Source organism: Gopherus flavomarginatus, chromosome 8 (genome assembly GCF_025201925.1).
Source record: "Gopherus flavomarginatus isolate rGopFla2 chromosome 8, rGopFla2.mat.asm, whole genome shotgun sequence".
Classification (NCBI taxonomy): Eukaryota; Metazoa; Chordata; order Testudines; family Testudinidae; genus Gopherus; species Gopherus flavomarginatus.
Window position 1 is genome coordinate 72442690 of NC_066624.1, and position 23055 is coordinate 72465744.

The window sequence follows — 23055 nt, forward strand, 5'->3', positions numbered from 1 at the left end:
ATGAATGTCCCACACAACTCTAATTATCAACATGGCATCTTCCATCTGTCCGGAGCTTCTCTGCAGTCCCATTCTCTTTTTCCCAGGGGTTGGGGTGGGGTTCCAGACTTCTTCCCAACAGAACTTAGGAAGCCCCATGCACTGCTAAAGCAACCTTCATCTGTCTGGGTTTGAACTTTCAATCCCGCCAGGTTCTCCGGAGCTCCATTCCTGTTGTGGAAAACTGATCCCCAGGGCTACTTCTCTAAAATATAGCCCCTTTCCCAGGGCCTACCCCTGAGGCTAGCTTCCCTGTGGTTTCTTCCCTCTCCTTCCTCGGCCTTTCTGTCCTGGGTCTCCCCTGGACCTTCTCCCCAGTAATTTTCATTTCCTTCCATCAGAAGGCCACCCAGCTCCTCCCCAAGCCTGACACACCCTCCAGTTACAGCCAGGTGGGCTAATTTGAGTCAGCTCCTGCTAACTCCTTTGTTTATCTATGTGGTTTATACCCCACAACAAGATCTTATAAAGAAAGTCCACCTTAAGGCTGTTTCACATGACTACTGCAATGTAAAGTGGCCTTAGTGTAAATGAGAAACAGCAATAACAATATTTTAAAACCCTCACACCCACTTATATTAAACTACTTCAGACTAAGGTCTACCAGAAAGTAAGGCACACACAGAGATTTATGATTTTCAGTATCTTTAATTGGCATTTCTAAAAATGATTGTGTTTATTTAGAATGATTTCTTTAAAAAAAATCCTTTCTGCAGACAGCACTACACAGTTCTAATTTCATGAGCACAGATGTTCATGGGTTCTGCTCGCTAGATGTTAAGGATATACCTGGGCACGAAGAGCATGTGGAGCTTTGGTAGCAAGTCCATACATTCTATTCTGTTCGTTTTCATCTCTGTATCAGCAATGGGCAGATCAGGTTCACTGTACCTTCTTAAAGACTTGTTTACATTTGACACCACCTACTCTGATTTCCTGAAAAGAAAAGATGAATTGTAAGTGCGACTTTTACCCAGTACATCCACGTGTGTATGTCAGTTTCTAAAACACCTACTTATATGCTTAAGTCAAATATTAGATGGAAAATTATGGTGGATTCAAATTAAGGACCAAATGTGTAATTTGATAATAGGAATGTATGATAATGCAGTAACAATAACTGAAATTGGAAAGAAAAAAGCTAATAATTAGTATAAGGGCCAAATATCCAGCCTAGGATTCCACTGTTGTCCACTTTTGCACACAACTGTTTGCACCCATCAAAATGGACATTTATCTGTTGTGGGCATATAAGCAGCATATTTGCATATGCAAATTCAATAGTACCCCCAAGCTACACGTGCAAAAACAAGTACTTGCATATGCATCAAGTATCAGAGGGGTAGCCGTGTTTGCTGCTTTTACAGATCCAGACTAAGACTCCTGTGGCACCTTATAGACTAACAGACGTTTTGGAGCATGAGCTTTCGTGGGTGAACATCCACTTCGTCAGATGCATGTAGTGGAAATGTCCAGGGGCAGGTATATATATGCAGGCAAGCTAGAGATAGGGGCAGGTATATATATATGCAGGCAAGCTAGAGATAGCTTGCCTGCATATATATATCTGCCCCTGGACATTTCCACTACATGCATCTGATGAAGTGGGTGTTCACTCACGAAAGCTCATGCTCCAAAACGTGTTAGTCTATAAGGTGCCACAGGATTCTTTGCTGCTTTTGCATATGCATAAGGACTGTGTCCCCACTGATGCATGGGTGATCAGTTGCAAGTGCCAAAAACAGAAGGCAGCTGAAAAATTGCCTCAGACTCTGACAAATTAACTGGAAGAAATATATTGAACAGTCAGTAGACATGGTACCTTTCTGCTTCATTACACATTATGTAAAAGAGGGAACCAAGAAGGGTGCAGTCCCTAATTTACTTTTGGGTAACTCCATGAAGATAATTGGTAATGGAGAACTGACGGGGCAGAGAAGAAGCAATTTAGAAGTGATCTCTAGTGCATTTTGCAGTGCTCTATATGACAGAGGATTTTACCAAAAGGTTGGATTTGAGTGGAGCATGCTTGGCTGGATATCCAGCACTTTTGCCTGGTGGCTGCCATGTTACATTTCATTATCTAAGACTTTAAAAGAAAAAAAAATCAGTTGCTAACCACTCGAGCTGCAGAGATAAACTTTGCAGTGTGAACTGCAGCATGTAAACAGATGCAGTGATATTTACTTCTGGGTGTACCCATCTTGAAAGAACAGCTCTGAGAGAAATATGGAACACCTTGTTTATCTTAAAGAATGTTCATGATAGAGCCAAATAAGAACACAGTAACACTTTTGTTGCTGATCAAAGCACCCAAAAAGGAACAACCATTTTATGAAAATCTGCACTATATGCTGCAAGTAGCTCCTCATTTTGAGGTCACAAGTGGGCAGAGATTAGGAAATGGCCACTGCTTGCTTTTTCAGATCTGCTTGTTGATTTTACTTGAGAAAACTTATGAAGAACAAAAGAAATTAAATAAATATGATAAAACAAAAGAAGAGGAAATGAAATGTGTTCAAAGATAAATTAATAAATGCCCATGATCTAGCAATGGTTATTGCAGGAATACAAAAGACCAATGAGGGTGAAGGAAGGAAAGCAGAAAATGATCACGGAAGAAAGGCATGTACAAAATAGGACTGCAGTTAAAAGGAAGGTAAATCATATAAAATGATTAGACAAACAAATGAATGAAAAAAAAGCTTGCATTCAACTAGACAATTATTTAAATAAATACTTTAGATAGAGGCAAAGAGAAAGAGAAAAAAAGCCTTCAAGTACACAGGGAATATAAAGTAAAATAAAGGAGACCCTGGGGCCTCTGAAAGATGGGAAAGTTTGGCTCAAGTGTTCACAAAGGAAGATTGGTTAGGAAGGAAACTACTGAAGAAAATCAAGATAAAGCCTGAACAGATAATTAAGATATTAAACATCTGGAGTGAAATCCTGACTCCACTAAAGACAATGGGAGTTTTGTTATTGACTTCAACGGGGCCAGAATTTCACCCCGAAGTCTAAGGTTCCAATCCTGCAACCTGCTCTGCATAGGTAGACTCCTGTTCCCACCCAGAGCTTTACCCACACACAGCAGCTTGCAAGACCGGGACCTAAGACACGGAACAAGCAAAGAGGATCTGTTCCAAAATCATCAAGGATGTAGCAAGAGAAATGGAGTGGAGATAATTAAAAACTGGACATCTCCCATAAGCAGTAGTTATATTTACTATGCTATTTGCCATATTTTCCACAATAAATATAGGAAATACAGCAATAAAGATAAATACCACAATGTGGTAAATGATCATTTTAAAATGATAGCCACTGTAGGTGGTGTTCTGGAGAAGATCCAGCAAATTATAGCTTCACAAACTTTACTTCAGCAGTGGAGCCAGTATTGAGAAAACCTCTTGAGGGATAGGAAAGGGCTGAACTTAGACATTTCTGACTTAACTGAACTTAGAGACCTAACTTGAAGGAAAGTTTTGAAAAAGTCTTATTGAACATTTTCAGGGAGTGAGACAGAGTTGACAGGGAAGTCATGAAAATAATTTGCTTGGACTAAAGGAAAGCTTTCTATATAGTATCACAGAAAAGACTAATCTAGGACAGTTAAGTGTATTACTGGGCTGAGCTACTTGAATGGATGGCTGGATTTCAAAGTTACTAGTAAGAGGACACAGTTCAGGATGAATGGAAACAACTAGTAGAGTTCTACAAGGATTGGTATTAGAACCAATTTTGTTCACTTTGTTGTATCAATGATCTGGAAGAAGGAACATGCAGTAAAGTTATGAAACCTACTGATTAAAAAAAACACCCACAAACTGCTAGGACAGTCAATACAAAAGAAAAAGGCTATAAAATTCAGAAGGAACTGGAGAATGGCCAGATAGGTGTCTGTTTTAAGTCACTATAGTGAAACAGAATTTGAGGAAGGGAGGGGAAAAAAAAAAAAAAAGAAGGAAAGAAGACTGTCATACCACAAAATTCAGACCAGAGGAAGGGCAGAGTGCAAGCATCTGGTGAGAAGCTACTAAACCCCAAGGCATAACATTCAATATATTATAAAACTGTGTAAAGGATTAAATTAATATTTGGATCATTGTGTAAAGTTCAATAGGATCATAAAATAATTATTGAAGTATCATAAAATATGTTTATGGTAATTCACCTTGGCACCAAAGGGCTCTCAGAATGACAGTGACCTGAAGATCTCAATTATTTAAAAGTTTTACAAGTAATGGGGTTTTGACCTTATTTAAAAAAAAAATAAGTCTAAGGAGGGGAGGCTACAATGAGGATTCCAATGGAACTGAAGATGCCTTTTTGAGTTAGTGAAACATAAAAGAAATGACAAAAGGTACATAAGAAAACGCTGGGCATTAAAGCAATTTAGAGACTTTCTCCACCCACAGTATTTTGTATACAGCAGTGTCAGTCCCTGGCAGGTACAAAATAATGTGATTTGGCACGTCATGCTGAGCTGGAAATGGCAATGTTGGTTGTGTGTCTGCTTGACTAGGAACCCTCCCCGGTGGCCCAGAGAGCCCTTGAAGCAGCAGGTCCGGATGCTGAGAAGTCAATGGCACTTAAGCATGTATGTAATAGTTTTGCTGAAAAGGGATGGAGTAACACGTCCTTAAAAGATAAACATAGCGGGACTCCACAGCTGTGCTGCAGTCTTGTGACAAGGATTCCTTTCTCTATGGCCACTAGCAGACTTTCCCTGCCTGGAGCCTGAATACTCCAGACATCGGTAGGAATGGGGACCTGGACAACAAGAAGAACTGGCTGGTTTTCCCTACAATAAGTGCTCTGCAATGTCAGTGGGAGATCCAGCTTTGACTTTTGACCCCCCTCATTAAGTTCTCTCCTCAACAAGGTCTGGGAGCATTACTGAGGCAGCACATGTTAAGCTCCACAGAGGGAACGAATGACTGAAGGAAGGAGCAGTCATGTAGATTGATTCAGAAGCAGGATTAGCAGGCTCAGCGTGGATTCCTAGCCATTATTTCTTGATGCAAAGATGGTAGCTCTAGGCCAGCATGCCAAGTGATTTAAAACTGGGCACAATGAGGTTATATTGACTGAAAAATGCATGTGTGGGTGAAATCTTGACCCCACTGAAGTCAGTGGGAGTTTTACCATTGGCTTCAATGGCGCCATGGTATCATCCATGGAGGTCACACACAAAGGCATTAGACAGTGTGTGGAGAAAAAAAATTGATTACATGGGACGGACCTAAATGTGTTTCTAGGCCTCTTTCCCTCCTAACCTTTTGCAGACCCTTCTATGCAGTACCGTGGCATTCAGTTGGCTCTGGGTGCTGTTGCACACATCTCTGATAGCATCGCGCTACACTGATCTGGAGACAGGGAGTCAGCATTCTAAACAGAACACTCCTAGGTGCTTAATGAATTGAATGGTGAGTGGGACTAGAGGTCTGATTTGCTTCCTTCAGTGGGAAAAGAACATTTTACCACATCAGGTGAGCCTCAAAGAGGCTGTTATGAACCTCTATTCAGAAAAACAAATGTTATAAAATTATGTTAGTTGCTGTTAACTAGGAAATATAGACACAGTCAGAAAGAACACGGAATTTTAAAAACAAAATTGCTCTCTATTTTTCTAAGCCAGAATTAATTCTGGCCCATAATTAAAAAGAACAATGGTATTTTTTTCTCCCTATGGCTTACGCTGCTGGATACAGAATTTCATCAGTCCTCATACTGTTTATTTCACTGAGTGCATGAAGGATATTTCTATGACATGTCTTCTTCTGTGCAAACAATTTAAATGAATAGATCTGAGAGCAGATAGTTAACACAAAGATTGCCTAAATTTAGAACATTGCTCTTTGCAAAAGGGGTACGAGAGAATAATGGCCCTGCATGAAATTATTCCTTTAGAAGCAAGTCAAATGCAACACCAATGTTTAATTACTCCTTGGTAAGCCAAGATAATGTGCAGCAAGCTGCATGCTATTACTTTCATCCATTTGAATAAATAAGAGAAAAATTATGGCATTTAAAACATGCTATATGACCATACCAGATGCATTTCATCTCCTTCAATCCACTGGGTCCAACCACGGCCTTCTTTTTCTCCTTTCTGTACGCAAAGAAGTTTATCTCCATCCCAACTCACGTTAGTCTAGCAAAATATATACATGTTATTAAGCATTACTATGGCATTCAGTTTCATCTATTACACTTAGGTGGAGTCAATTTCCTTAAAGGAAAACTTCAGTGTAATAGAATAGATATTTTAATCACTAGTCTCTATCACACTACTAAGAAGAGAAGAGTACATCTCTCACACACACTTTTTGTTAAGCTTCTTGAAGTAATTAAAAAGAACAATTAAATGTAGTTTGATTGCAAAGCCTGAGCCACAGGAAATGAAGCTGGGTGTCTCAATACATCAGAAAAGCAGGAGACTCTTAAAGCTGTTGTAAGAATCCACGTGGTATAGTCAGAGCTATGATTTTTCATTAACATAAGCATTCTTTACATGATTTCTTCACAAATGCTGACCCTGAAGGTCAGCAGAAAAAGTTGCCTTAACGTATATGTATGGCTGCCCTCCCCTTTTTTATACACACAGGGTGCTCCATGTGCTCAGACTAGTAGTATGTTTCCAAAAGGGCCTGAAACCTTGACCTTCTACAACTTCAGTTTCCCATCACTCGGTGGCCTCTGCAATCCTTCCTTCAGATCCTACACATGCCTGGGATCAACTATACCCTGCCTTAAAATAATAATCAGCTGTACCCAACGATAACGGTCTAAGCCTTTCCTTGGCATCCAAATGCTGAGCTGCAGTTTGTGTCCCAGACTGTCCAACATCATCAGTAAGGACCTGCTGTAAAAGTAGCATCTCGTCCTGGGAGACCCTTCATTAGTTATGGAGATGCTGAAACTATGGCAGATTTCCTTTATTACGTTTTTTGTTTTATTAAATACCCTTTTAGGTCCTGGCTCAGCAATCCTTTCTTATTCAGAAAAGCACTCAAACATGCCCTTAACTTTAAGAAGGGTCGTAAGTCCCATTGGCTGTGCTGGGTTCGGGACAGTTCCGCAAACACTTATACGCGATTACCTGAGTAGTTCAATGGGACTTCTCCCACGAGTAAAACAACTCACATGTGTAAGCATTTGCAGGATCAGGCCCTAAGGTAGTACAGCTTATTTATCTTTAAAGGCAACTACTAGGTTTTTTTTTTTTGGTAACATTGTATGATGGATTTAGGGTGACCAGACAGCAAATATGAAAAATCGATGGGAGTGGGGGGTAATAGGAGCCTATATAAGAAAAACATCCAAAAATCAGGACTGTCCCTATAAAATCAGGACATCTGGTCACCCTAGATGTATTGAAATGAAATATTGTTTTGTGATATAAAAACAAAAAGGACCTGATTTTCCGCTCCATTATGCTAGTTTTACACCAGCGTTACCCTGAGCACTGGTAGAATAATACTGGTTTTAAACCAGTGTAACAGAGTGGAGAACTGAGTCCAAGGACTAAAAAAGTAAGGAATTACTATGCAGATCTTGAAAGCCTTGAAGCCATTGCCTTTGTTAGCAGTCACAAATGGAGAAAGGGCTTAATTCTACAGACATTATGGAAATTCACTTTCTCCACCTTGCTTTTTTTTAAAAAAGAAGTCAGCCTAAATTCGTCATGCTCAGGAGCTGAACACTGAATACGGCTTCAGTACTACTCATCCCTGTTCTTTTTTGAGAATGTGTCTGTTACAAACAATTAATTCTTAAATGATAACCATGATAGCCACCATCTATAAATTGGGTACAGCAGGCAGCCTCTACCCAGGGGAAGCTTTAGACTAAACAAGCATAGAAAATGAATCACGAGAAAGATTGCCAGGGTAAATAATTGTAGGCGAGGCACTGTTAGCCATATGGGGTCTCTGAAGACAAACGATTCAACTGTTCTTGCTAAAAGTCTCTCCATTTTTTACAAAGCATTCAGAAATGTTTTGGTATTTTCCTCTAAAATAAATACAGTAGCCCATCGCATTCATAAAGAACCACCTACATTTTACTGCCTTAATGCCTTACTACATGAAGGACTACTGATTCCAGCATTTAGCACATTCATCTGACAGGAGAAGATATGCATAAAAATTATTGTGAAATAAGTCACAAAGGGTTAAAATGGCCAGTTAGAAAATCTGACCTCCTAAGATGTTCTAGCCATTCATGAGATTCACAAGCAAAACACTAGTTATCATTTGTCTCTTTCTGCAATATCTATTTTAAAACCAATTTCCATTAAAGATTAAACTGGCTTCCTTTACTCGTGGGTTCCTTGCAGCGTGAACCCTTCCATTAAGAATTAATGAAAGATGCAGATATGCACCAGGCTGCCATGGCAAACAGCAAAATTGTTCTATACACCCCCATACACACTAGTAAATGAAGAGTAGGAAGGCTATGTGGGCTTGTGAAATATACTAATGGAAATGATTAAAGCAAGATATTTAAGAAATGTTAGTGAATATACAGGACATGCTCAAGGGACACTTGTTAAGGAAAAAACAATCATTATTATTTTTTAACTACCTTGACTTTTGCAGGTTTTCAGGAGTCTCTGTACCATAGAAGAACTAATCAAATTGTATTGGAACTAATCAGAAGCAGTTTGTGACAAACAGGAACAAGATTAAGTGACAAATGGGGAGGACAATGGATTAAACCGAGGGCAAGATCTGCACGTTAATTATCTACATAAATATAAAGGCCACAAATGTTCTATAAAAAAAGAAAAATTAGAGAAGGTCAATATCAAGGTATTCAAAGAATGTGGTGGCGGTGGGGGGGTAACTTCAAAACAAAACAAATATTCATTTGTATTAGTGAGCTAGACTATGAAGCTACACTGGTTTACACTGGCTGAGGATCTGGACCACTGACCTTCCTAGAGAACTGAGTGAAGTACATTCTTCCCATTGCACAGTGGGTAGTGGAGAATGGAACTGACCCGATAGCTGTGTTTCGCCAAGCACAGCCACAGTGAAAGTTAAAGCCTGTTTGGCCTGCAATGCAGCATAGAAAATCACTTCAGTGAAAGAAAAAAATTTACAAATAAAAGGCTCAGTCCTACCCCCAATGAAGTCAAGTGGAACATTTTTCCACTGACCGCAAGTGGAACAGGTGTGGTCCCAATGAAAGCTAACTGTAGAACAAGTACTTATGAATATGAATTAAAGCTCAACAAATATGGCAAACAATAAGTTTCCAAATATTTGTTCTAATAAAGCCTGTAAATTCACTTTGGTGGCATTCACAATACTTTATATTCATTCCTAGGAACATCGTACCAGTGATTTGTTTTTGGTTTTTATTCACAGATTAGGTAAATCTCAAACATACTTGTGAAAAATGTGTTTGTTGCCATGGTTTTTGTGAGGAGAGTGAATGTGGCCTTCTTAAAATTTATTTGATTCCTTTTCATCGGTTTATAAATTCTTCAGTCATCCAATCCCAGAGCATAAACAATAGTTGGTGACTTAGGCAACCAATAGCAACTAATCAAAGTGAATAATGTGTCATCAATTCATAGTCTGAAATAAATTCATATAAATCTGTCAAACAATTCTGAATAATGAAAAAAATCTGTAAGTTATCTTCACATAGCGGGCCCATTTTTATAGACACAAAAAAGGCTAAACTTACGGACTAAATAATTCACTACATATAGTTTGCACAGGTAATGTAAATCATAAGACACAAAGCAGCTGGGCCTGATTCTATTCTGATTTTACACTGATGTATAACAGGAATAACTCCATTTAAATCAGTTGAATTAAATAGGTGTAAAGCCAGTGTGAGATCAGAATCGTGTTATGTTCATCCAATACTCACGTCAACAATAATAAACTTTATGCATCTTTGTCTAACTTGTAAGAGAGCTGGTAACTCCTCTCTAGTCTAGTTCAGCTGGGGAAAATAAAGAAATCTTTCTAGCAGCACAGGGAGACAATTTCATTTTTTCCCCAGCTTTCTAAGGTGATTAAAATTCTGCCTGAGCTCAAAAAATGCAATGTTTTTATGTTCCTTTTTACCAAACAAGGTTAGACATTCCTTTAGGTGATTTAGCATGACCCACCAGAGGCACGAGGCAAGAGATTGCATTAATCCAGCAGTTTTATTACTTAGAATTCCCAATAGTCTCTTTTGCCTTCTCTTTGGATGCATGGATATAGATATGCACTTGGATGGTGCAAGCAAACCAAATCCTTTCTGACCTTATGTTGTGCTCATTTTCCTACAGAATTCAAAGAGAATAGAACCTATTAGAGAAGAACACCATGTTCTCCTCATCTTTGTTCCAGAGGTAGCAGAAATTGGTATGCCAGGAGAATTAATCTTAAATCGGTAGTATTTTATCATTGGGGGTTTTCCCTTTAGCTCAAACTCTAACGCCGATAAAAAAAAAAAGGCAACTGAGAAAATGCTACTGAGAGTTAGTGGAAATAGGGCAATATTTTTGGAACAGAAGAGATCTATTTCTATTTTCCATGAGGTGTGACCAGGTTAGCTGCAAAAAAAAAAAAAAAAAACAAAAAACGAGGAGTCCGGTGGCACCTTAAAGACTAACAGATAAATTGGAGCAAAAGCTTTTGTGGGTAAAAAACCCACTTCTTCAGATGCATGGAGTGAAAATTACAGACATAGGCAAGAATATATATTGGCGCATGAAGCGAAAGGAGTTACCTTACAGGTGGAGAACCAATGTTGAAGGCCAATTTAGTCACGGTAGATGTGGCCCACTCCCAATAATTGATGAGGAGGTGTCAATACCAAGAGACTCAAAAAGGAGAAAATACAGTACAGTACTGTGTTAAATGTTAACTACTAATAAAGGGAAAGTTAAAAAAAAGATTTGACAAAGTAAGGAAACTGTTTCTGTGCTTGTTTCATTTAAATAAGAATGGTTAAAAGCAGCACTTTTCTTCTGCATAGTAAAGTTTAAAAGCTGTATTAAGTAAATGTTCAGTTGTGAACTTTTGAAAGAACAACCAGAACGTTTTGCATAGAGTTGCAAACATTTCAGAGTTACAAACAACCTCTACTCCTGAGGTGTTAGTAACTATGAAGTTCTACTGTATTTGGTTCTCTTTCACACATATAGCTGTCTATACCAATAGGTAAAACAAACACAATAGTTCCTGTGTACAGTGGTAAAGCTATGCCAAAGTTAGCTCAGAATACTTCCATTATTACAAGCTTTCCTGGAAGTCATGCCCCCTAATGATTAGGTAACTGGAAAAAGTATTTACCCATTTATGCTGTTTAGAAAGCACTGCTTAATTATTTGGCAAAAACAGTCCTGAGTGAACTAGGCTTCTATGGACTGAAAGCTAAAGTGGAATCCATGCACTTTGCAAAAATTGCTATGCCATTTGGTGCTCATTGTCCCTTTTTGGCAGTCTCACCAGAAAGGCTGAGGAATGAATGGGCACGGATACTGAACTACTCCTGGATTAGTCCTTCCAGCTCAGCACATTGTCAGAGCTATCTAAGGGCTTGTGTACACAGTGCGGCAATCTGCTCTACAGGGGTGTGATTTCTAAAACACACTACCTTGTTGCTCATTAATTGGTCCAAGTAGAGATCCTCTAGTGCACTTTAACGCAGTACTGTTTCAAACAGCACTACAGTCAACCGTACCAACATGGAACAATTAATGTGCAACCCATTAATGCACTTTAGAAATCACTCCCCTGTAGAGCACACTATCCACCATGTGGACAAGCACAAAGAAAGCTTGCTCTGCCGCTGCCTGTTGCATAATGCCATCTGCTAGACACCACATACATCTAACAGATGAGAGACTCAATAGGAAATAGGCTAGAGAGAGAAGTGGAGATAGAGTTTGGGGTCTTTGGGTGAAAAATTTTAAGCCGGGTTCATCTGTTAAAATCTTGATGTCATAAATTATTAACAATTCACTGAAGCCTGGGATTCCCTGCTTTCTAAAACATTTAAATCTTGGATTAAAGATGCTAGAAAAAAGCTCCATGTCTATGATTCAGAAGGAAGCTATGGAAATATCCTGCTGGGTTTTACATTGGAAGATAAAACAGTTCTTTTCCACTATAAACTAATTTATTCTTTGTATAACTAGAGTATTTTAGAGATACAAGGTGGGTGAGATAATATCTTTTATTGGACCAACTTCTGTTGGTGAGAGAGACAAGTTTTCAAGCTTTACACAGAGCTCTTCTTCAGGTCCAGGGAAGGAACTCCAAGCATCATAGCAATACTTAGAATATTTCAGTGACTCTTGGCTGGGAGACACCCAGTTATTCCAAAACCGTAATGTAGATTTTCATATTCATAACTACTTGTGCTGCTGCTTCTACTTCAAATAGTATATGAACCCTCTAAACCTTCCTTACCATTTTTCATTCTCTTAAAAGAAAAGAAAAGACCCCCTTAAATGACTGTGAAAATTAACCAGGGCACAGAACATTAGCAACAAAAGGAAAAGAAATCTGCCTGCCAAGAGAAGGACAAGACCTATGGATATATGCACTGCAGACCCACAGAACTCCCTAATAAGCACCGTGTGCTTACCTGGGGGATAACACCTGTCCTGAAAATTGCACAACACTTCTGATTAGTTAAACTCCATTTTTGCAGGTCACAAAAAAGGGCAGAATGGACAAAAGAGCTTGTTAAAGGGCTTAAGGTGATTTCAATGTATCCATTAACAATCAGGATGCATGAAATTAAGTGGTATTGTGATGAGAGCTGGGCACTGAGCTGGGACTTCTTGCTTATATTTCTGATTCTGCCACTTACCTGCAATGTGACCTTGGACTAGTCACTTAAACCTCTGTGGATCGAATGCAGCTTAGAGAAAGTGGGTACAATATCCATGGAAATTTTAAGGGAAAACCAGTAGTGATGTCCTGATAGTACTGTGTCTGTGCGCAGTCACACAGCTCCTTCTCCACACACAGTTCAAAACCTCCAATAGCTGCTCACATTTTAGGCCCCTATTCGACACTGCGATCTTTAAAGTCACCCCTAATAACTTATGCACCTGTAATAGTTCTATTTTGCCCCCATTTCCCTGTACTTTTTTTGTGCTAAAGCCTCTTTGGGTTTTCTATTTCCAAGTTACAAGAAGGTGGTTTTAAATACTATTAATTTACTTACAATGATTTTAATTCTAACTGTACAGTACTTGAGTGCTTTAGTGAGCAGGTGTGGGGTGACTCTACAAAATAGATTGTACTGTGTCCATTGTCCCAAATAGGTATCCTGGAGAAGTCTGAGAAAGCACAAGCTCTTAAACACTCAGAAGGCAAATAAATCTTTCTTCTTCTATCTCTGAGGTTTGTTTAACCGTCTTTTACCTTATATTGTATTCCTGATGAGCTAAGCTGTATGGTCTCAATTAAACTGCTTTTCTTCAGATGTCTTAATTTTGCTTTGGTGTTTAATTCACTAAAATCTGTTTGTGTGTTATGAACATTGTAATTTAAATATGCATCCAAAGGAACATCATCTTCCTGAAAAGGAAAGCCCAGAATACACTTTACATGTGCACATTTTAGCAGTAACACTATTGTCTTCAAGTGTGGGCCAAAGTAAATTTATGACTGGAACATTCGGTAAAACCAAAATAAACCTATTGACTATCCTTTTGTATTTCCCCCAGTGGCAACCACACTACAGTAGTTTTCTTGGAAGTAAGGTCAGTTACAATTCCTACATTTAGTAATAAATCATATTGACACGGGATCACAAATATCAACTTCTCAGATTTACTGCAGTATTCATCAAAACTGTTTGATCAGAAAACGATATTTTTCCCTTTGTGGCCCAAATGCAAAAGCTTTTGATGCTGGCTTTCCAGAATGTTTCCTGTTGTACTATCCCTAATGTGGTCACATGCACAGTGCAGTGTATAATCTAAAACTGCTGGCATATCTTACTGGTGAATAAAAGACAACAACATGGATTGTTCAAAGATTAAAGAACTTTTTTTTTCCCTGATCAAGAACAATAATGGACGTTTAAGAAGAATCCTACCTTGTAGCATCTAAAGATGTTAATTGTAGCTACTGCCTTTCATCAAAAATTTGTTATTGATTTCTCTTCCCTTAGGGGACTACAGCATAGGCATGTCTGTTTTTCTTCCAATACCACTCAGAGACGTGTTTTTATATTGCCATGCAGCAAATGGCTGCAGTGACCCAAGACTATGCCACATTCTCTAGCACGGTCCTTCTAAATCCAGTAATTCTGTTGGTATCTAAAAGCTGGTTAACTACTCAGGCTAAATGGCTATCCTAAAAAGCGACAGAGTCCTGTGGCACCTTATAGACTAATAGATGTATTGGAGCATAAGCTTTTGTGGGTAGTCTGATGAAGTGAGTATTCACCCACGAAAGCTCATGCTCCAGTACGTCTGTTAGTCTATAAGGTGCCACAGGACTCTTTGTTGCTTTTTACAGATCCAGACTAACATAGCTACCTCTCTGATACTTAGCTATCCTAAGAAAATCCCAAACCATATCTACTAATAAGCCCACAGAAAACTGACAGCAACATACCCATTCAAATATTTAATAAACAGTCTGTAACAGACACTGAAATTGCCCAAGATAATACAAATTTTCATTTGAATCCAGCATTGAACTTCAAATGATTCAAGCCCTCCTAAAATTGCTTCCAGGTGAAAGTTCCATCTCCCAAACTGCTGACACAAGTGATTTTACCCAGTAACGTACTTCAGTAAAATGAATCAATGAAAAGCTCCAGACAGGTTTGCGAGGTGATCCCATCTTACATTAGTTTATACTGTTGGGGTGGGCTGTCTGATCACAGGCATAACTACAAGTAAATTATTGAAGTCTGACCTCTTTATATAAGTATTGTTGGGTTTACATGTTATAGAATGCTGGAAGGTCATGACTGGTGTAAAAAAAATAATAAAAATAAATACTGGACACAGAAAATACTTTGATTTTCCAGTCACAGAATGCCCACTTGCCTTTAAGGGAGGCGATTTAATTCAGTGTCTGGTTCTGTGAGATGCCTCTTTCCTCAGTGAAGCCAGTAATAGTTGAGAGTGCTCAGTACTTTGCAGGATGAGCCACTTTTGTGTCATTTAAAGCAAGCCAAGAACACTGTAAGGAAAAACTGCGCAAACTTCAAGGGCACTACATAGAAATGCAGAGTTATTGTTGCTGACTCACCAGACCAGACCCCAAGAGTAGAAAAAGGGTATGTGTCTGAAGCTGAGAAAACTAGCGGCAAAGGCCCTGCAGTGACAAACACAGGCAATATGCCTTGATTAGGAAAAAAGTTTAGGCTGAGGTTCTGTGTTTTGTTATTTAAGTTAACAAAAGTTTGCAGCACCTCTGCCCTTTCACTCTTCTCTACGTAGCTTTGGAGCAGATCCATTACCAGGAATCCCAGAGTTTATTGCTGAAATGAACAAAATTATGGTCATTATCTGATGTGATCAAACACGGAGCAGAAAATTCATCTTTCCCTTTTGACCTATGTCAGAATTTGAACTAATCTGACATAGGTCATAGAATTTGAACTAATCTGTCTCCAGAAATGACAGATTAGTTGAAACAATCCATTAATCTACCTTCTTGTATAATATTTTGACTATATTTCAACTACTACACAGAAATTGTGAACACAGTGGGAACGAAGCAGTCATTAAAATATTCTCTCTTTACATCTACAAGTTGTTTTGGAAAAATGCAAGTTACAGAAGATGGACTCGGGTGAGGAGAAGAAATGGTAGGCCTCCTCTGAACCCCATGTAAGGGAATGGACTCACCCCTACGGCACCCGCTGCTGGTCGTCCATGGGAATTAGCTCTTCCAGCATCCTGGACACCCCCTGCAGGCTGGCAATCCACCTTACCGCTGGCCCCTGTGTCCCTCCCAGGACCCTGGTGCCCCTTTCTCTGGGTTGCTTCCCCCCTGGCAGTATCCCCACACTCTCAGGTTCTGGGTCTCCTCACCTAGCGGAGCCCCCACCCACTAGTCCCACATCGCCTCAGTGTAAGGCTACTGCCAGTCACCATCTAGCCCCACTCCCTAGGGCAGACTACAGTATATACCACTCATCACAGACAAGGTTGGGTTGGACCTGCTGCCTCTCTCTATAGCTGGGCTGCCCCTCTGCAGCCCCGGTACTGGTCTTAGGCCCTCAGCTAGGCCTGCAGCCTAGAGGTTTTCCAGGCTGGAGCTTCCCAGCTCCTCTAACCTGCCCCCAGCCCTGCTCTACTCCCAGTACCCTGCTCATCTCCCTAGCAGCCAGGCCCTTCTCTCTCTAAAAGCAGAGAGAGACTCTTGAGCTTCTGGCTGCCCTGACCTTATAAGGCCCGGTTAGTCTGTTTGGGGCGTGGCCCCAGCTGCAGCCACTTCCCCCAATCAGCTGGGATTTGCTCCCTTCCCCAGCCCCAGCCCCAGCCCTCTGCAGGGATTTTCCAACCCCCTCAGGGCTGGAGTGGGTGCTCACCCCTCTACACCATGACATGGCTCCTCTGCAAATAAAAGACAACATGGGTGATATAGTCACCACCAGACCAGCGACACAAAGACAAGCTAATCAAAACAGAGTACACTTAAAGTGACAAAATATGAGTTAGTGTCACATGGACATTCTTCTGACATTTCTCTAGTCATACAACAGGAATCATTGGATGAGATTTAGTTGACGGCAAAGGCTGATATAAAAATACGGAGTACAAGTGGAGAATCAAAAATCCAGAAGATTCAGGATATCTCAATAAATATACGAAAGCTCATTGAACAGCAAACTCATAAGAGTTGCCCTAACTGTGACTGAGAACCATGAGCAGGAATAGGATAATGTCAGCAAAAAGACAGCCTAGAGCTGAACCAATGAACTAAACTAGACAAGGACGTTCTATCTACTTTGTAACAGAGAGTTTAATCTGGAAATGCATGAAGCAACCCACTCCCCTGAAAATGCAGTTTCTCTCAGTGGACCTTCTGAATCAAAAATGTGTGCAATTTTTATTTTCCGGCTTACTTCAAATGTACATGAAAACCAGGAAGCTGAATCCTCTATGGAAACACCAAGAAAACAAAGCTGTTAGGTTCCCAAACTGTTGAAGTCCTACAGGCTCTGAACACAGCATAAGAAGATGATGATGACATGAAGAACACGATGGCTGAACCATGCGTAAGGAAATCAGTTTCTTCATGTTTCCTATTTTCCTGTCTGTGTGGCTCATTTTTAATTTTTTTTTCACAATCATGAACCTTGGTAAGCCAGAGACAAATACAATTTCTTGAACAGCACCAGTGTTGTGCTGGAGAAAGTATGCAAAACTGGCTTCCAACAAGGTCCTCAAAATGCAAGTGGTCTACAGTAGTAAGACAATGCTGTATCCTAAGAGATGCTCTTATAACATGATCAATGAGTTTCATGACAGACTTACCAGAAGTCCAAGAAAAACAGAAGTCTGATGCAGGGAAATACATTTCTTCCGCAAATGACTCATCCCAAGTATACAAAGCTTTTCAGTATCTACAAAGAATTTTAAAAATGTTTGGTTTCTCCTTTCAGCTTGGAAATGATCCAGGTGGGCAGGAACTGTAACTAAAGAAGTGGTGCCAAGAGCCTGCCTGTCTGTGAACAGAAGGACCATACACAGCCTGTAGAAACAGTTGTGTCATTTAGTCTATGGATATGAATGTACTGCGTTTTGACCTGACTATAGAAATCAAATGCACTTGAAAGTTGTCTTCCATTCCCCTGGAGACTCTTCTGATGGGTTTGAGAAAGTGGACCAGTAAGCTAGAATGTGGCTTAGAGACGGAGCCTGTGCCGGAAGGGCTGCAAAAGTGTTTCCTATTGACAGTGAACCCTCAGGATTCTTCAGCCAGATTTCTTCCTAGGATGTACGTGGCTGATGCATCTTTGCCACCCTGTCAAAGCTTGCAACAATATTCCCAGGAGCAGAGAGGAGAATTGGACCAGGATTACAGTATCCCACTAGTGGAACTATCTGTGTATTGAGCCTGTGCTTCCGAGCCATATTGGGTAGATCTACACAGCAGCTTGGAGGGTGCTTCCCAGCCTGGATAGACAGACACTCTCGAGCTAGCATGCTCAATATAGGATGGTGGCTGTGGTGGCATGGGTGGCAGCTTGGGCTAGCCTCCCAAGTATGTACACAGGGGTTAATCAGGATTGTACTTGTGTGGCTGCACTGCTATTTTTAGCACACTAGATAGAGCAGGGTGAGCGTCTACATACATTGTGTATGCACACAATGGAACTGTTTATTTCATCCTTTCCCACTTGTACTCTCACTACCATGATCCGGATCCCAGTGTCCTGTCTTCTGCTTCACTTTGCAGCACCAAAAGTTAATTCAAAGCAAATAGGTTGGTAGGGTGTACCACAATGTCCCTCTCTTGCTGCGGGTGCTCCTCTGAGTTCTGGCACCTGGCAACAGAAATCTGCCACTATAGGGCTCTGGAACATGTTTCTTCAACTAGGGTATGTCTGCACAGCAACTAGACGCCCACAGCTGGCCCATTCCAGCCAACTCGGGTGCTCAGAGCTCTGGCTGTGGGGCTGTTTCATTGCTGTGTAGACTTCCAGGCTCAGCCTGGAACCTGGGCTCTAGGACCCTGCGAGGTGGGATGTTTCCAGACTCGGGCTGCAGCCAGGACCCAGGAGTCTATACAGGAATGAAATCAGGGCTGGCTCCAGGCACCAGCGAAGGAAGCAGGTGCCCGGAGTGGCCAATAGAAAGGGGTGGCAGTCCGTCCATGATTGGGGTGGCATGTTTGGCTCTGCGGCAGCACCTCAAGCGCTCCGCTTCAGTCTTTGGCGGCAATTTGGTGGCGGGTCCTTCACTCCATCTCTTCCTCTTCAGCGGCAGCTCACTTGGGTTTTTCTTTTTTTTTTCCTTCGCCACTTGGGGTGGCAAAAAAGCTGGAGCCAGCCCTGAATGAAACACCCCTACAGCCCGAGCCTGAGTCAGCTGGCACGGGTCAGTCACGGGTTTTTCTTTGCTGCATAGACATACCCTTATAGGCCTGCTCAAATCTCTACTGAAAGACAAACTGGCCAGAATGTGGGCTCTGTAGTAGAGGGCTGTAAATTCTAGTGTGCACTAGTGTGTCCCACACTAACTGGCCCATATGGACACTATTGGTGTGCACCAAAAGTTCCTTAGTGTACACTAATGTAGCAGTGTTTGAAACAAGCCCAGAGAGACGATGGGGACTGAGAGATGTTTTATCTTCACGATGGGGGATGTAAGGGCATGCTTGAAAGCACAGAGCAAGGAGCCCAGAGGAAGGAGAACTGTTACAGGAAGACAGAATCAGAAAAGGAGGCAGGAACACAAGACACATGAATCAACGCAGGGGTCGAGTGGAAGGGCTGCGGATTTAGAGGCAGATTATTCAACACATCTCATTAAAATGGCACAACTGATAACGAGCCTCAGACTTGTGCTGAGTACTACTTTTCTCTCTGAGTAGTCCCATTGAAACCCCTGTGATTGTAATTACAGGGTCCCTGCTTTTCAGGTAGATGTGGTGGTCTTAATTATGATTCCTGATATAACATAGATTAGCAACAGTTCATTCCTCTTGCAGAATCCAGTAATACTGTGGACTAAACCCCGCCTAAATACTTGTTAATTAACTTCACACCTTATGTAATGTGGGGGAGGGGCTTCTCTGACTAGGAGTCCTATAAAGGTAGCCAGCCAGTAAGGCAGCGGCATAGACAGCTGCAGCGGCACAGAAGACAGCAAACAGAGCTGTAAACAGGGGAGTTTGAGGAAAGATTAAGAAAGGCAGGCAGAACACACAGGATACTGAAGGGAGTGTGCAATGTTCTAGCAGTGTCTTGGTGCTTCTTGGGGGTTTGTTTTGCTGTGGGTGGTTTGTGTTTCCCAGATTTACAGGATTTAGGTGGGAAGCCTATGACAGACACAGAGGCAGCAGTTGTAATGACCCAAGCAGTGGAAGACACAATGAGGATGACTGGATGTGGAAGCTGTGGTATGTACATGATCCTGGAGGGGATACCTGATAAAAGTTTCATCTGCATGAAATGCCACCTGATAGAGCTGATGGAAGAAAAGATATGAGGATTGGAGATGCAGGTGGAAACTCTGGTTGAGTTTAGAAGGGGGTTTGAGCGGATGATGGAGCGAAGACATGAGGAGTCTGAATGGAAAAGCTCAGACTTGCAGATGGAAGCAAGACCAAAGAACTCTGAGGGGAGACTCCTGGGTGAGGAAAGTGGACAGTGCAAGCATGTGACTAAGAGAACCAGGCAGAGGAAAAGATGGGCCAGTGAAGGAGAAATAAAGCTCAGGAACAGGTTTGCAGAGTTGGAAAACGAAGAAGGGGCACAGCAGGTGGTCGCTGAAGGTGACAGGGCAAGGAAGAAGGGAAGAGCAGTTAGTCCTATAAGAAGAGGGAAAGAGTCAATGGAGATAACATCACCGAATATGAGCCCCAGGAGGATACGGGATGGGTTGAGGAGGATTGCAAAGGTGAATAGGAATCAAGAGGACTTGCAGCCAGAGGGAGCAGGAGATAGACCGGAGAATCACACCGTCACCAGGAAAAAGCAGGTCTACGTGACTGGGGACTCCTTACTGAGAAGGATAGACAGGCCTGTAACCAGAGCTGATCCAGAGAACAGAAGGATATGCTGTTTGCCCAGTGCTAAGATACGGGATGTGGACCTGAGGCTGAAGAGGATCCTAACAGGAGCGGGAAAGAATCCACTGATTGTCTTTCATGTGGGAACGAATGATATGGCTAGATTCTTGCTGGAACGTATCAAGGGAGACTATGCCAGGCTGGGGAAGATGCTTAAGGAAATCAAGGCTCAGGTGATCTTCAGTGGGATTCTGCCTGTTCCAAGAGAAGGGCAAGAAAGGTGTGACAAGATTATGATGATCAACAGATGGCTCAGGCAGTGGTGCTATAAAGAGGGCTTTGGGATGTATGGCCACTGGGAGGTATTCATGGACAGAGGACTATTCTCTTGGGATGGACTTCACCTGAGTAGGGAGGGAAATAGACTTCTAGGATGGAGGCTGGCACAGCTGATTAAGAGAGCTTAAACTAGGAATTGGGGGGAGATGGTTGAGAGCTGTCCAAGTAATCTCCACACTGGATTTTAACATTGAGAGGGAAGAAAACGAAGTAAGAAAGGATACAGCTGTGGACAGGAGAATGGACATAAGGAGGAAGGGTAGTGTAGATACCATTCTAATAAGTGATACTGGTGGTAGAACATCTGGGCCTAACTGGGTAAAGAATGTGAGCAAAGACAAACAGCAAAAATTAACATGTTTGTACACCAATGCGAGGAGCCTAGGTAACAAAATGGAGGAACTAGAGTTACTGGTGCAGGAAGTGAAAGCAGATATTATAGGGATAACAGAAACATGGTGGAATAGCATTCATGTCTGGAGTACAGGTATTGAAGGGTATGTGCTGTTTAGGAAAGACAGAAATAAAGGCAAAGGTGGTAGACTAGCATTGTATATCAATGATGAGGTAGACTGTAAATAAATAAGAAGGGATGGAATGGATAAGACAAGAGTCTGTCTAGGCAAAAATAACATTGGGGAAGAAAGCTACTAGAGCCTCCCTTGAGATAGTGCTTGGGGTGTGCTACAGACCACCGGGATCCGATTTGGATATGGACAGAGACCTTATTAATGTTTTTAATGAAGTAAATACTAATGGGAATTGTGTGATCATGGGAGACTTTCACTCCCCAGATATTGACTGGAGGACAAGGGCTACTAATAGTAATAGGGTTCAGATTTTCCTAGATGTGATAGCTGATGGATTCCTTCACCAAGTAGTTGCTGCACCAACAAGAGGGGATGTCATTTTAGATTTGGTTTTGGTGAGTAGCAAGGACCTAATAGAAGAAATGGTTGTAAGGGACAACCTCGGTTCGAGCTATCATGAGCTAATTCAGTTCAAACTAAACAGAAAGATAAACAAAAACAGATCTGTGACTAGGGTTTTTTATTTCAAAAAGGCTAATTTAAAAAAAATTAAGGAAATTAGTTAGGGAAGTGGACTGGACTTTAGAACTTGGGGATCTAAAGGTGGAGGAGTCCTGGTATTACTTCAAGTCAAAGTTGCAGAAACTATCAGAAGCCTGCATCCCAAGAAAGGGGGAAAAAAATCATAGGCAGGATTTGTAGACCAAGCTGGATGAGCAAACATCTCAGAGAGGTGATTAAGAGAAAGCAGAGAGCATACTAAGAGTGGATGATGGGAGTGATCAGCAAGGAAAGCTACCTTACTGAGGTCAGAACATGTAGGGATAAAGCAAGAAAGGCCAAAAGCCATATAGAGTTGGACCTTGCAAAGGGAATTAAAACCAATAGTAAAAGGTTCTATAGCCATATAAATAAGAAGAAAACCAAGAAAGAAGAAGTGGGACCACTAAACATGGAGGATGGAGTGGAGGTTAAGGATAATCTAGGCATGGCCCAATATCTAAACAAATACTTTGCCTCAGTCTTTAATGAGGCTAATGAAGAGCTTAGGGATAATGGTAGGATGATGGAAATGAGGATATGGAGGTAGATATTACCACATCCAAGGTAGAAGCCAAACTCGAACAGCTTAATGGGACTAAACTGGGGGGCCCGGATAATCTTCATCCAAGAATATTAAAAGGAACTGGCACATGAAATTGCAAGCCCATTAGCAAGAGTTTTTAAAGAATCTGTGAACTCAGGGGTCATACCACATGACTGGAGAATTGCTAACCTAGTTCCTATCTTTAAAAAAGGGAAAAAAGTGATCCAGGCAATTACAGGCCTGTCAGTTTGACATCTGTAGTATGCAAGGTCTTGGAAAATTTTTTGAAAGAGAAAGTAGTTAAGGACATTGAGGTAACTGGAACAAAATACAACATGGTTTTACAAACGGTAGATCATGGCAAACCAACCTG

At 41.1% G+C, this 23055-nt stretch overlaps 1 protein-coding gene across 3 annotated transcripts in view; it reads right to left on the minus strand.

The window, feature by feature from the left end:
- Positions 1-698: 698 nt before the first annotated feature.
- LOC127056376 (retinol-binding protein 1) overlaps positions 699-23055 on the minus strand; it is a 130504-nt gene continuing 108147 nt past the window's right edge. For 2 of the 3 annotated variants that reach the window (XM_050964159.1, XM_050964161.1), the window contains 2 exons: positions 6095-6196; positions 699-975 (listed from right to left, as the gene is read on the minus strand). In XM_050964159.1, the coding sequence (XP_050820116.1) occupies positions 922-975; positions 6095-6196 (156 nt within the window). In that variant the 3' untranslated portion in view covers positions 699-921. The remainder of the gene's footprint in view (positions 976-6094; positions 6197-23055) is intronic. The other variant, XM_050964160.1, reaches the window with a different exon arrangement.